The 15,910-nt window shown below is 35.3% G+C and overlaps 3 protein-coding genes across 4 annotated transcripts; 1 reads left to right on the forward strand and 2 right to left on the reverse strand.

Moving 5' to 3' along the window:
- Positions 1-489: 489 nt before the first annotated feature.
- Positions 490-3,174, reverse strand: LOC111442177 (glycerophosphodiester phosphodiesterase GDPD1, chloroplastic-like). Its single transcript, XM_023079468.1, has 7 exons — positions 2,949-3,174; positions 2,654-2,835; positions 2,057-2,116; positions 1,647-1,928; positions 1,460-1,555; positions 1,076-1,272; positions 490-890 (listed from the first exon to the last, which is right to left on the reverse strand). The coding sequence occupies exons 1-7, from the start codon at positions 3,043-3,045 to the stop codon at positions 617-619; spliced, it is 1,188 nt and encodes a 395-aa protein (XP_022935236.1). The 5' UTR covers positions 3,046-3,174; the 3' UTR covers positions 490-616.
- A 1,384-nt stretch (positions 3,175-4,558) lies between these two features.
- LOC111442176 (probable protein S-acyltransferase 7) lies at positions 4,559-8,694 on the reverse strand. 2 transcript variants are annotated; one of them, XM_023079467.1, is made up of 6 exons: positions 8,533-8,694; positions 8,193-8,369; positions 7,163-7,345; positions 5,916-6,212; positions 5,548-5,781; positions 4,559-5,451 (listed from the first exon to the last, which is right to left on the reverse strand). In XM_023079467.1, the coding sequence occupies exons 2-6, from the start codon at positions 8,289-8,291 to the stop codon at positions 4,912-4,914; spliced, it is 1,353 nt and encodes a 450-aa protein (XP_022935235.1). In that variant the 5' UTR covers positions 8,292-8,369; positions 8,533-8,694; the 3' UTR covers positions 4,559-4,911. The 2 variants fall into 2 exon arrangements, with proteins under 2 accessions (XP_022935235.1, XP_022935233.1); XM_023079465.1 differs by having other exon boundaries at positions 8,193-8,380.
- A 5,820-nt stretch (positions 8,695-14,514) lies between these two features.
- Positions 14,515-15,337, forward strand: LOC111442181 (glutaredoxin-C1-like). Its single transcript, XM_023079474.1, has one exon. The coding sequence runs from the start codon at positions 14,550-14,552 to the stop codon at positions 14,919-14,921; it is 372 nt and encodes a 123-aa protein (XP_022935242.1). The 5' UTR covers positions 14,515-14,549; the 3' UTR covers positions 14,922-15,337.
- The last annotated feature ends 573 nt before the right edge of the window (positions 15,338-15,910 follow it).

Raw genomic sequence — 15,910 nt, forward strand, 5'->3', positions numbered from 1 at the left:
GTGTATTATATTTATAATATATATAATAAGAATAAGATAAGCAGATAGCGGGAATTGAACTCGCATCGTTAGCTTGAAAGGCTAGGGGTTATAGTCGAATTCATCATTTTGAAGAGAAAAAAAAGATGTACGCGGTAATTAGTTATCCATATCTAACCATTTGTACTTGTTGACTACGTGGTGTGGTTAAGTAGCTAATTGGATGAAAAATGGTGAATGAAGATTTGAGAGACTCTCCATTTGAATTATTTGACCTATTAACCCATAATTAACTCCAATTCATGTTCTAATTTAGGAAACTACCATAATCCCCAGTTAGCTAAGCTGAAACATTATTCTGTTCATAAATGAGTCTTCAATGTCACACACATCACTTGTAAAAATAAACTCTATTTATGACTATATTCTATTTTTTTCTCCAATTTATTTTTTGAAAATTAAGTTTCTTTTGAAAATTAATGGATGACTTTAGTTGATTTATTTTCTTTGGAAATAAGTCTCCAATTATAGAAAAATGAAAAGAATTGTTGAGAAAGTCAAAGATTTCTGAGAGTGGCAATATTTCTGATCAATATTTTCCTAAACAAAACCTGCTTGTTATCATGTAATGTTTATGTTAGAAGTCTATGAGCTGAGGGATGAGCTTCATAAGAAATGAAAGCTCCCTCTCTGAGAACTGAGGTTTTCTGTCCATTTCTTCTTCTTCTTCTTCTTTAACCTTTCCTTCTTCCTCCTTCCCTTCTTCTCCCGTCGTCCCGGTCACCTCCGCCTTCGCCTTCGCCGGTGGCTTTATCATCTCCGCCATTGCCTCTGTGATTTCTTGCACAAGATCAACTATCACTCCCTCAACTCCCATCAAATGCTGCATGTAAACCGCTTCTGCCACATTGCTGCATTTTCAAACCAACTCACTTCAGAAACTATTACAAGGATCGTTGGTGGGACTATAAGTAAGGAATACATCTCTATTGGTACGAGACATTTTGGGAAAATCAAGAGCAAAACTAACAAAGTTTATGCTCAAAGTCGACAATATCGTACCATTATTCCTAACATAGAGATTTCAGAGACTTACTTCAGTGTTCCGTAGGTCAAGAGGGATAGTTCTGACTCTCTGATCTTCTTAACAGTCCCTGGATTTCTAAAAATCCCTTTCACTTCTGAAACTATCCCCTGTAATCCACCTTCCAAGCAAACCTTCAAAGCTTCCTCTAAAGAATTTCTCCTCACGTCATGATACAACTCGTTTCCCCCATTTGTCAAGAAGAACACCTTCATCAAATATCCCCAATTGTTTTAACATGCTAAATATAGTGTGTGGACTATTAAGATTGGGCTAAATCTATATCAGAAAATATGTGGTTGATTTGAATCTTTCTAAATTCTAATCTTTACCCTTAATCTCTATATTATTTGGCTTCTATTGAGCCTCAACAGAAAATCAAGGGCAAGTACTCACCGGATATGTCGCCTGCAACTTTCGGACAAGCAATGCTGCATCTGGTTGAAAGCTGGAGAAGATGATGGGTCTCTCTTTGGCATTCTTAAAGACCACCTGTTATGGATCATCATCGAAACCAGAGCTAAGTTTCCACGAGAAATAAAAACAATGGCTGAAGCAATAACAGAGAGATGAGATGACCCACATGCAATATAGCCTGAAGAACACCGGTGAGGTAACTCTGATCATAGACAATGTGGTCGTCGAACTTCAACTCAATATTGAAACCTAAAGAAGATTCCACCTTATGAAAGGCTTCTTCCAGGGTGCAAAGTCTATCATCTATTTCAACATTCCAATTCACAATTTTCCCATCTTTAGTTTTTCTAAGCAAGCAATTTCCCTCCGTTTGAGGATCTTGTTGGGGGCCGTAGTTGAGGAATTCTGAAAGGGATAACTCTGTGACTCTTTTCTCAAAAACAGTGCCCTGAAATGTCGGATCAGGACCAAACATACAAGTCTTAGCAGAAATAGAACACAAGAATCCTAACAAGAACAGCTAATGGTGTAAAGAAGATTGCAAAAATGGACGAAAAAGGATAAAGATGAGCCTACTTTGTCTACAGAGAGAATAAAGTCGTCGTGAAATATAACTGGGCAGTAGTCCCTTGTCACCTACAAAAATCACCACAATTTTTTGTTCACTTCCCTGGTTCTTTATGCTCAATCAACATCTCCTTACTTCAATATCCATTGAAATCAAGAAAACGAACAAAGAAAAAGGAGAAAAAAAGCAAGCATATAATCAGTATCCCTTCGTAATTTGCATATGGAAAGACAGAAGTAATGTAAATCCAATAGCACAGAGTCGACCTTTCAACGGAAGAACACAAATCAAGGGAAAAAAAGAGAGAATAGATAAGTAATTGGGCCAAAATAAATTGTGGCTAAAAACAAGAGAAGAGAATATGGATTTATGTCCCCACGAAGTCCCAAAAAGGCAGTTGCAAGTCCTCCAATCCCCAACCCGGCGGGATCGCGCCACATAATGACAAATTCAGAAAACTAACAAAAACTCTCAGCGGAATCAAACTCGGCGGACAAATCACGATGACTTATGAGAATGAACACGAAAACGCATTAAAGAACAGCAAGAAACCACAAGAACGGAGAGTAATGACAAATAGAACGAGTATGAGATCGAAACCTAACCTGAACGTCGAATTCAACGAAATCAACAGGGAATTTAGCGGCAGCATTAAACGACAAGATCGAATTCTCTTTAATGGCCTTCATTCTTCTATCTGAAGATTGTAACGCATTCATCCCGCTCCCTCTATGCCCTATCACCAAGAATTTCGAAGCTCTAAAAGCTTTCCATCCCAATTCCGCACCTACCAAAATCCAAATCAAAATCCATTTCTATCAACAACAACAACAACAACAAAAACAACAACAACAAAAACAACACAATTCAAACAAGAAACAAGGAGGAAGAAGAAATTACCTATGGAGCATCTGTTTGCGTACATGGCCAGAGAGGCATTGTCCGGCACCTGATCGAAGTGAGGCACGTCTGAGACATGGACAGCCTTAAGCGCCATTATCCAAAGAAAGAGAGAGAGGAAGAACACGGCGGAGGAGGTAAAGGAGAAAATGACTGAATGGTTTAGGCACAAAGCCCTAGCAAAAAGCTTCAGCAGTTTTCAGCTATGGCGGATGGATATGGAGAAATTGGGTATTTAACAGAAAAAAAAAAAGAAGATGAAACCAACGTTCAAGGAAGGTGCAATAAAAACGAATCTTCTTCACGAATATTCCTTCTTTTTTTATTTTAATTATTATATGCTCTTGAATATTCCTCCTCCCCTAACCTCCTTTTTTTCCCTAATTAATTTAATTATAATTAGTTTAAATAAAATTAGTTTTTTAACTAAAGAAACTAACAGTATTTAATCTTTTTCAATTAATAATTACGAACATTTAAATTAAAAAAAAAAAATTGGTATATTTGCTGAGTTGGATATTAATTGATTGGAGTAGGTAGTACATAAAGAGGAGTGGGTAAGGGGTGAGGCGGTTCCACGTAGGACGTGATCTAATATCCACGACGATAAAGAAAAATAAACGTGTACAGTAAGGATCCAGCGCCCAATTTTGTTTATAAATATTCTGGTTCTATAATATATTATCTTTCCACGTCATCATTAACTAATGCCAATGTGGCCTCACCTTAAACGAGATTCCAATTGGATGTCATTTTTATTATAAAATAATAAAAATTGGTTTTATATTGTTAGCCCTAACCCTTCAAATGACTTGGAAACATGTGGAAGAAAATATTCTGTGCGTTCTTTTACGCTAAATTAATAAAATAAAATAAAAAAGAAAATACTCAAAAAGGTATTTTTTTAAACCTCCGATATTATTAATATTTTAATATTTTTGACGTATATTTTTTTTTATTAATTTAATCTTATTTTAATTAGCTACCATTTCAAATGCTTATAAAAATAAAAATATATAGTATTTGGTTATATATTTTTTTAAAAATGAAATATTTAAGGTCTAGTTTAATATTCACTTTTCCGTTTTTACCTTCTATTTTTATTAAAAAAAATATTTATATAATATAATGTTCAATATAATTTTTAAATATTCGAAATTAATATTACAACGTCACTTTACCATAGGATAAATATATATAATTTAGTGAATGTTGAATTATCCTCACCTAGTTCGAGTTCGAAACTGACTAAATAAACATGTCAAAATACAACTATAATTGAGTATTGTTTTCCATCAATCCGGGTTTCGAATATAAAAATCATTTTTTTATTGGTCCATAACCTGACCTAGATCAATATTATGAACTCAATACTGTAAATGAAAGTATCGTTCTCGTTTGAGTCATAATTTCATTAAAAAAAAAAAAGTTTCAAATGAAACACAAGGCAACAAGATAAACTCTGGATATTATTGTGAGATCCCGGAGAATGAATCCTTCCTTATAAGGGTGTAGAAACCTCTATCTAGTAAACACGTTTTATAAACCTTGAAGGGAAGTCCGAAAAAGAAAGCCCAAATAGGCCAATATCTGCTAGCGGTGGGCTTGAGTTGGGTCGAGAAGCTAATTTAGCACACTAATTTCACAAATGCATTACACAAATGGGCTAACTGATTCCACAAATGAACTAGAAAAATCAGAACTGGAGGAGAAAAAAAAGAAAAGAAAAACTCACTCGAACAATATAACACACCCGAATCAACATTTACATCTGCCAAACCAAGTCCCCCTCTCCCAGCAGCTTCCTCTCGCCTTCTATGGCACATAACTTCAATGTGGAAGCTGAATCACGAACCCTGAAACCTCAACAAATCCCACTTCAAACCCATAAAATTAGACTCTAAAATTTGTTTTTCTTCAATCATTTTTTGTCATATAACCTCTAAATCTGTTTCCAAGTTTATCAATGATCGTGTGTTTCTCGGTTGTCAGCTGTTAAGTTGCTGTTGCTGCTGCTGCTCCCTGCAACGTGATTTTCGCCTCCCCTTGCTGCTAAGGCGACGACTTCAGGTGACATGTCCCAGCTTCCGCTTTTCCTTCCCCAGCTTGATCGCCTAGGATGTAATCCACCACGTTCCGAACCTTCTTCAACTGCAGTTCTAATATCTGGAGATACTTCGCCGAGTTCGCCTTCTTTTACATTCACTCGCTCGCTGATCTGAGGTTGACCATCAAACGGATCTGCTCCAGAATTCATGTCTCCCCATACTGTTTTCCTTCCCATTTCAATGTCTTCTACCCCTTTGCCTACATTCGGACTCATAAAACCACCCGTTCCAAGTCGAGTCGGTGGCAGAACAGGCTCTTTAGGCACAGTTGCTCTGAATTTATTCTTGGATGCAGGAATGGTGGAGCAAAAGATTTCCTTGAAGTTGTCCAACACGCCTTTATTATATGGGTTGACTCTTCGATCATAACGATATCTAAAATTCTCGTACGTAGTCTGCAAATTAAGGCAGCTCAACTCGATCAAGGATGAGAATGTGATCAATCAACGAGTTCAACAATGTCGTGTTTAGAAGTTGCAGAAGATACTCACCTGGTTGGTACTGATGAGATATAAATGGAAGGCAGAAAGGCCGCCAACGAACCACATTGAGATGAAAGTGTAAACAATTAGCACAATGGAGGCAGGAGTCTTTATCATCGCTTTCCAAATAGATGTTTCCTCTGCTGACATAATCCTCTTGATGTAGACCCAGCAGAATGAAAACACGTATATACACAGAAGGGTTGTTGAGAAGACGAACATGAAGAAGAACCTATAGTTTCTCTGCATAGAATGTTAAAACACATCAATAAGCAGAAAGAGTTCAAGAAGAGAGAAAAAAAAAAAAACCCCACAAACTCCAAAATAGAGACCTCAATAAGATGGACCTATAAGGTTTTAAAGAAATGAACACGTACCAGACCGATACATTGCCCGACCCAAGGACAATGATGATCAAATCTTTCCACACAGTTATTGCAAATTGAACAATGTGAGCAGCGAGGGGGTCTATAAAGCATGCATGTGTCACAATACTTGATCTTAACAGTGATACCATTGACCTCAACTTCCTTGATACGAGGCAACCGTAATTGGGGAGTCTGTGTAGATCCAGCATCGGCATTACCTTCGTAGGCTTCAGGTTCGGGTGGGTGTGCATTCCGAGGAATTATTCCAGGATCTCTTCCCGAAGTAAACAACAGGAGGACTAAAATCTAGAATTAAGCATATAGTTATAATCTCGAGACCTCATGAAACAACGCATCAAGAGCAGAGAAAATACCAACAACAGTCGTACAAATAATTGTGCTTGGTCTTTTTTGTTGAAATATCCAACACTAGCCATGTTCATAATGCCAACAGTCACGATTACTATAAAAACTGACATAATTACTCAACATTCATCAAGTTTCCATTGTAAAAAGGTAACCTTAAGTTACATTTTTTTTATAGGACGCTTTTATCACTCAAGTGTCCAAAACTTGTCAGGAGAGTTATAGGTACTCTTATAATTCAGTTCACTGCCCTCCTTAATCAGGAGATGGACGTGAAAAAATTCACTAGAGCAACAGCCAACAGATGGCTATCCTGTTATAATAATATCACAGGCAAGTCGACTAAGCTTGTTTGAACAATCCATTCAAACTTGACCTTGAGAACTACCTTCAACCAACATATGCTCTTATATGATATGTAAGGATTTAAGGGATTGCTTGCAGAATCTAAAGCATCGAAAAAAATTATTTGAATTGGCAGAACCGTACTTGCTTTGTCTAAGCAGATTGAGAGATACTATCAAATACGTGTATATAAACCTCAATAAGATGGAGATAAATTATGAGATCCCACGTCGGTTGGGGAGGAGAATGAAATATTCTTTATAAGGGTGTGGAAACCTCCCCTAGTAGACACGTTTTAAAACCGTGAGGATAACGGTGATACGTAACGGGCCAAAACAGACTATTTGTTAGCGGTGGACTTGAGCCGTTACACAGATGATATTACAACTTCTAGAAAGCCATTTCTTAAGCTAAATTATTTATCTTGCAGAAAACGCATTCCAAAATAAAATCCAAGTGAAAACACAGAGCAAGTTGGACCGAAAAAATATTGTGGAGAAACATAGAGATTCATATCTATATATAGTTAGAAGGATGGAACTCACAAAGACTGTAAATACAACAGCAACAACCATTATCGATATTCCCCAATCACCAGAAAAGTCATCCATCAGCTTCTTGGCAACAAATACACAGAAAATGGCAACAGGAGCAACAATAAGAAGTATTGTCAACATCAATGACCTAACATCCGGTCCGAAAATGAACCTTCCTTGGAGGAAGAAAATCTGCAGGAGGAGAGACAGAAACAGACTATTAAATAACTCCAAAGAGTATATATGTAATTCCTATTACAACCCAAATGGTTAAAATGACAAAGAATACGAATCGATATCCACCGACAATGAACAATTACTAATCTACTGTGGATAGTATCCACTTCACGGTGAAAATAATGAATGCAAGTTATGGAATTGGGGAAATAATACATGTAAATTGTGACACCAGACCCTGGGAACTTCATAACAGGCATATCAAGCAAATTATATCAAATTATTTTCATGGTTGAAAGAACAACACTTCACTGCATATATTAAGATCTTATAAAAAACGAGCTGATGCTTAATACGTTCCTATGCATATATAACCACCAGAAACAAGTAATTTGCAAGGAATAAACCCTCCAAGGGAAAGGAATTGTGCAACTGGGAAGCCTTCACAAGCTCGGTACTTGTTTCTCAATTATCTTCTGTTTTCAGCTAGATTTTCATTTCTTTTTTCAATTTTGAAACCTCCTTGTATTTGCAGCTATACTTAATGTTCTTAATCGTACTACTATTGATAAAATGAGACAATCAAATTAGCAACTCTTTGTGGTTCTATGAATCTTCTAAATGTTAAGGAGTGGCGAAAGAAAGGCTCAGTGATTAGACATCCTCAGAATTTCACCATAGCAGGTTCTTCACAATATTGACAAGATTTATGAGAAACCAGGATAAAAGAACAATGTTGTTAAGTAGGTAAAATTGAAGAAACTGACAAAGACCGGATAAAGCAAAAACAAAGAACAAAAATGAAATTACAACAAGAAATTAACGAGTAATTAAAGAAAAAACGGATAAAATAAGAACGCACATTGCTTCCTTTCCAAGCTTGGTAGACTCGCAAATCAGTAGAACCGCTAGAGGATCCAGAAAGCGGATCCGATCGCTGTGGTGGAGGAACCACATACATCTCTGTTTTCCAATCTCGTTAATCTTATGAACTTTCTCTTTCTCGAATCTCTCCACTCTCCCAGCTTAACGGGAGATCCTACAAACAAACTATAACAACATAAGCCACTCCTGAAACCGAACCGCGCATCAGATCAAAGAAACAGCAAACGGAAACAAGGAGCTGAACTACTCCGACCGGAATGGGAGGGCCATCAGTTTCAGAAGCAAATCTAAACAGAAAAAAACGAAAATAACCTTACCGGTCAGATTTAAGACGAGCTGAGCGAAGGTTAATCGGAGCACCGCGACGAGGGAATGAGGGGTTTGGACATTGAAAAATCAAGGGTTTCTATTTCTCTCTCTAAAATTTCTCTGCTACGGCCTGCTTTTGGTTGGGGAGAAGAGGAGGAGAGAGAGAGAGAGAGAGAGGGGGGGAAAAACTGTACGAATGATTACTTTACAGTGCGAAATGGCGATGTGTCAGATTTTGATTGGCGAACACAAAGTAGCCGGTTCGCTGAGTGAATCGGGTTGGTCCGATTTGGGTTGGTTGAACCGGAAATTGAGCTCAAATTCCAGCCATGTGAGGTGTCTTGAATTAAACAAGTCTGTGTTTTTTTTTTCCTTTTTCTGCTTTTTTTCAAAATCCAAACTAATAATAAACTTCCCCAACTGCGCCGTTAGCTGCATTTAATATTTATTTATCAAAATACGTTTTTTATTGCAAATAAAAATAAATATTATTCATTACATCTATATATATATATATATATATATATATATATATATATATATATATATATAAGTGGAGCGGGGTCTGAGGTTAAGGCCCGGGGCGGAGAATGAATCCTCGTCCTCGGCCCCATTTACTTATCACGGAGAAATCTTTCTCCACTGCTTTTTCACTCTGTTTGAAGCAGATCCTCACAGGATAATTATCTATTTTTTATTATTTTTATAATTTACTATCGACCCATATTTATTAAATGAATGAGTTCGAATAAATTTATGTAAATATATATAATAAGATGCATAACTTTAGTTTACATAGTCAAGGTAAATAATACATTTAGAAAATATAAAATTCTTAGCATATACATCATCAAACCACATACGTGACAGTTTATAATATATGTTCTTAGCATATACATCATCAAACCACATACTTGACAGTTTATAATATATAGTTTTGCATGTATAAAAACCTATGTTTAATAATAATATTATTATTATTAATTAGTCGGAGAATATAGTCAACGGGCAACCATTCAAAGGAATGTTTATACCATTTTAATAAACCCATTATTATTAAAGAAATTATTTTAATTAACCTACAATTATACAAATATGAATAATAGTCCTTTTTAAATCTAATTAAATAAAGGATGAAATATTAATATTGAGAATATATTAATTTAGAAAATTAAAATCTTATAATAAATTAATTTCTATTTAATAAATCATTATCATATTTAATTATTGTAACTTCTATAATCATTAGTTGCAATTTCAGGTAAATAACAGATCAAAATCTTGGGGATTTTGGCAAATATTTTATTTATTGGGGGAAATGATGGGGCTTTTTAAGAATAAAATAGAAATATTTGACTTTTTCTGCAATTACCGTTAAATTAATAAAAATATTTTTAAAATTTTATATTTTGTTTTTTAAATATTTATAAAGTTTTAATAATATTCTTAAATTCAAAATTTATGAGTTAGCCATAAATTAAAAAAGCACTCACTTTCATCACTGAATGAGTTAGCCAACTCAAAATCGTGTCGCCTTCCACCTGACAACGCATACCTAAGCTTATACAAACTCATTGTATAGGATACCCCACTTACATGTCTCCACATGAACGATTTGGATCAAATTATTTGTAACGATTACAAAGTGGGTCGTATCAATATTGTTACCAAGATAAGGCACTCAAATTTATTCATATACAATGTACTCTTTAGGTTATTAGTTGAACATGATTCTCTTCTATGTCAACCACATACGGTTCAAGATTACGTTAATAACATTGGATTTTCATACCATGGATAAGATTTAAATTATAAATAAAATAATAAAAATTATTGTTAAAAAACTAAATAATTAATTACGAGGCTTTAGAGCATCCCAACAGGATACCCAAGTATATAGCCGGTCGTTTTATATTAAAACAGAGAGCAGAGAATGATTTGAGAAAGAGAGTTTGAAAGCAAGATTTGAGAGAAATAAAGAAACTAATATTATAGGCTTTAAGCCAATAAACACAACTACTTAAACTCTAGATATGAAGAATTGACTACTAGTCACATCCCATTATGAGGCATTTTAGGTCTACCAGGCGTAGACATAGTTCTGTCGAAACGTCATACACTTAGAAAATACAGTAAGGAAACTATACATCACGAAAGCGATAAAGTGATACAACACGATTTTGGCATGCAACGAACATGCACCTCATGGGCAACACGCCTTAAACAAGCATGACCGTGATACTTAGCACACTAAATTAAGAACAAAATGTCACCCGACACCCACCCACTTTTTCATCGACTTTTAGAAAGAAAAAAAAAGCGGGTTTCAACTACCTTTGAAAAACAAAGTCAAAAGGAAAGAAAATCGTAAAAGACGTAATACAGTGAACGTTTTCAAAGACAAACTCGTTGAAGTAGTTTTTCGTATCTTTCCATTTCCTTTGTATGAGAACAAACACGCTCGCTATCAAGCTAAAAAAGACAGCTTGAAAGCGTTCTCTATTCTCGTAATCGTATGTATATTATACATACTCGATCCAACCTCATCTCTTTAAAATTAAATCGAATCCTCTTAGGGTATCAATATCGAATTTGAAAAAGCTTCCCATATAAATCTCGAATTCATATTATTCTTTTCCTCATTTAAGCGAAAAAGAATTTAAAACTCTAACCATTCAAATTTCTACTCCGTCATAGACACAAACGACAAACATACCTGTAATTTTTTGTTCTCGAGTCGAAAAAAAACCTCATTTTTCATTATATTTTGAAATGTGGAATTATTTAATTATTATTATTTTTTAATTGACGGGATTATTTAATTATTGTTTACGAAAGACGGTGGGATAATAATAATAATAATAATAATAATAATAATAATGTAATTAGATAAATGAAATATTTTAATCACAATCGTCCAAAGATATGGAATCAAATCAATGGCTATAAAGTGACCATAGAGAATCTAAACAATCATATAAAATGGCTAACTTTTAAATATTTTTCTTTCCTAAATGCCTATGAATAATTTCTTTAATTGAATATTTTAAAAATAAAAAATTAAAATATCCCAAAAAAACCCATAAAATAACATATCCAAAGAACAAGGAACAAGAATTTTTGTGAAATAAAGAGGTGGCAAATGGGAATAGATTTTAGTGGAAATTAATTAAAGAAAGCATATAACAAATGTGGATGGATGGATAAACATAGCCCTTCCCTCCTATTTTTAATTATTTTTTTTAATTTAAATTTCATTTTCGACCCGAAACTTTTAAATTTATCCTATTTTGATTCCCGAACTTCAAAACATGTCCCAACTATATCCTAGGTTACTGTAAAATTTCAAGTTTGTGTTAAATAAATTTTTTAAGGAACTTATTGTTCTATTCGATCTTTTTTAAAATTAATAAAATTATTAAACGGTAGTTTATTAACAAAATTAATTTAAATTCATAGGCTTTCAAAAGTTTCAATAATGTCCTTAAATTTTAGACGAACACTCTCCACAATAGTATCATATTGTATGCTCAACTTTAGGCTTCCTCAAGAGGCCTCGTACCAATGGAGAGAGTATTCTTTGATTATAAACTCATGATCCTTCCCTAAATTAGCCGATGCGACATTGTATTGAGAGACTTTGGCCCGAGAAGAGCCAAGGTTGAGCCGAATGAGTTGGCCTAGTGTAGAGGCAAGTCAGATGTGTCGCAGACGATTGAACATGCACGCGCAGGCGGCGTGTGTGGTTGAACAAGCTTGGATTCTGCACAAGCAATGTTCGATTGGTGAAGACAAACCTCGCCTAAGGTCCGACAAAGCCACAAAGCCAAGGCGAAAAATATATATGGGGCTTAATTCCCCTCAAGGCTAGTTGTGAGCGTGTCAAGATCACAACGCCGCACGATCGAAAATGTAGGACCGTGTGTAACTTTCATCGGCCAATAATTTTAATTTTTTGAAAATTTTTGGATATTTTATAGACAAAAATGCAGCTGAATATATATATATATATATATATATATATATTCTTTCTTATTGAACTTGGAAATTTTATTTCGTTAGTTGATTTAAAAAAAGGGACCGCCCAAATCAAAAGTATATAAGCATCTCTCAATCGATGGAATCCCTAAATCTTGTGCATATTCATGCAACTAAATCGCTTCACTACCTCATTCCATTGCTCGCCCACAATAATGTTCTTTTATTATTCGTCATCCTCGCCTCTCCTTTTTGTACACTTGATTCTCGTTAGGGTTTTTCTTCTTCAGATTCGATTAGGTTAAAATCGTTTATCGTATGATTTTTTTTTTCACATTCGATGTCGACCCAACCCAGATGCAGTTTCAAGTAAGTGACGAACTTGGTCTGTAATCCCTCAACTGTTTGAGTTGGATAAGATGTTGAAATACACTGACTTGTAAGAATATGAACGGGTTGGGTTGGGTTGGAGAAATGATTCCGGACTGGTTGGATTGGTGACCCAAATAACCCAATATAGAGTTTACAATCTAACACTCTAGTTTCGAATTTGATTGGGTTGGGTTAGGTTGTCGGGTTTTTTCTGAAAAGAATCCTACATATCCACGATACTTCAAATATCAAACATTCACAAGTCACAATGCATCACTGATATCAGTTACAAATATCAAATATTCTTAATCTTCATAGTAATCTTATAAGTAGATAGGATTGAGTTGGATTGTAACCCTATTTTTGGGTTTACCCGACAAACAAAATGTCAACCTGCGAACCAACTCGAATTTTTATGTTTTGGGTTGTGTAGTTCAAGGTGGTCGGATTACCGAGTCATATGAACATTTCTATCATCTTGACCCATTAAAGTGACATGTGTACGACAATACTATATTTAGTTCATCGACCCGACCCGACCCATTTCGTAGTGTCAAGTATAATATGTTGTGACCTATTTCGAGTTAAGGACTATGAACCGGTTCAAATCAAATCATGCATCGAAACTCGATTGATTGAACGATTTCATGAGGTTTGAAACGTATGGCAAAGGGAGAGAAGTGGTCTTGTCAATTGGGTCATGGACAATTCAAACGTGTCCAAATACACACACTCTCTTAATCCCCAAGTGTACACATAATCAAATCATAATCTAACCTTTTTCTTTCTTAGGTTAAGAATATTAATGATTGATTATAAAAATTCTTTCTCCATTAACCGTCAGATACACAGTTTGGTTTGAATATACAGATATGCTCCACTTTGACTCGTTACATATAACTATCAGTCTCACAGTTTTTAAAACGCACATGCTAAAAAGAGGTTTCCACACCCTTATAAGGAATGTTTCGCTTTCATCTGTGGGATCTCACAATCCACTTCATTGGAAGCCTCCTTGGCACACCGCCCGATGTCTAGCTTCGATACCATTTGTAACAGTCTAAGTTTACTGCTAGCAGATATTGTCCATTTTAATCCATTACGTATAGTTTCCGCCTCAAGAATTTCCTAATATTATTATATTAAGAGGTTGACATTAAAAAAAAAAAAATAAAAGTGGAAGCTTTGTAAGGTGAAATCATGATTAAAATTATATTCCATAAATTAAAATAAAAAGAGGACAAGTTTTGTCGTGCCACGTAAACACTTCGTTTTATTCTGTCCCTATGACCTTTTTATTCCAATATTACCCCTACTTACTAATAATTATCAATTAATTTTTTTTAATGTGAGAAAATATTATTAAAAAAATAAAAATAAAAATTCAAGTACATATTATATATTTTTTTAAAGCTAAGGGACTTTTTATTAATTATTATCATCTTAAAAAATTTTAAAATAAATATTTTAGTCGATAATATCGTATGAAATCAAATTATTCCGTTTGTATTTTTTTTAATTAAATTAATTAAATTTAAATTATACACAATAATAATATTAATTTATTTGGACTTTTGCCTTGAAAAAGTCTCCACTATAAATAGAATTCCCTCGAATCCTTTTCTCCTCACTATCTTCTCTCTCAGACAAAATCGCCACCATTGATAACCGGAAAATGCAGTACCAAGCCCAACAACAATACGGAGCATCCTCTTCGTCCTCTTCTCCGATGCGGCGGATAGAGCGGATGGCGGCGGAGAACGCGGTGGTGATGTTCAGCATCAGTTCATGCTGCATGTGCCACGCGGTGAAGCGTCTATTTTGTGGAATGGGAGTGAACCCGACAGTGTACGAGCTGGACGAGGATCCACGTGGCAAAGAGATAGAGAAAGCGTTGATGCGGTTAATGGGAAGCTCCTCCTCCTCCGCTGTCCCCGCCGTCTTCATCGGTGGCAAACTTGTCGGCTCCATGGATAGAGTCATGGCGTCTCATATCAATGGCTCACTCGTCCCCCTTCTCAAGAACGCCGGCGCTCTTTGGCTCTAAAATGGCTCGAAAAAGCTTGGAATTTTCTTTGCCTTTTCGGTGGCTCAAGAGATGGGTCTGTTTTGAACCCACTGAGATGAAAATATTCTTCGGAAATGGAAATGATTTGGATTCATGGATGGCTGCATGGCGAAAATGGGAAATATTTTATTCAAATAATTAATAGAAAAAAAATTAAAATAACTATTTTAAAGTTTTTTTCTTTTAATTTAATAATAATGGGTAAGACAGAATCGAAAGCTTTGTCGTCTTCCTTGTCTGTAGATTTGAGTTTCATATCCCGCCACCGCAAGCGCCGCCGTAAGAGGTGGTCGGAGCCGGCGGCAGCTTTCAGTGGGAACTGTTTTTTTTAATTATTATTAACGTATGAAGGAGACATCCGTACATAATGTGGGACCCATTTTCCTTTCTATTATAAGTTTTTAACCATTGTTTTTTTTTTCCTGAGCTGCATTTGTCTTTGGAGCAGTACTTGCTGGAATTTTCATATATTAATTAGACTAATAATCCGGATTAACTTAAATCACCGACTTTTTACTTTTCATTAATTGTAATTAATATCTCGAGTTCAAACCACTTAGACTATGTTGAGCCTTCATGGGCGATCAAGGCTCGTGAGTTGAGCCTCCATGTTGAGTTCTACCTAATTCAACTTGAGTAAGACTTGTTGTGTTGACCAAGGTGGTTTGGTTCAAAGGCAACTTGAGATCAAGCCACTTAGGCTACAATGAGCCATTATGGATGACCAAGGCTCGTAGGTTGAGCCTCCATTTTGGGTTCTACCTAATTCAACTTGAGTAAAACTTGTTGCATCGACCAAAATGATTTGGTTCAAAGGCAACTTGAGATCAAGCCACTTAGGCTACATTGAACCATTATGGGTGACTAAGGCTCGTAGGTCGAGCCTCCATTTTGGGTTCTACCTAATTCAATTTAAGTAAGATTTGTGGCGTCGACCAAGGTGAGTTGGTTAAGTTTTAGATACTATA

This window comes from Cucurbita moschata, unplaced genomic scaffold, assembly GCF_002738365.1.
Source record: "Cucurbita moschata cultivar Rifu unplaced genomic scaffold, Cmos_1.0 Cmo_Scf00004, whole genome shotgun sequence".
In the NCBI taxonomy this organism is placed as follows: domain Eukaryota; kingdom Viridiplantae; phylum Streptophyta; class Magnoliopsida; order Cucurbitales; family Cucurbitaceae; genus Cucurbita; species Cucurbita moschata.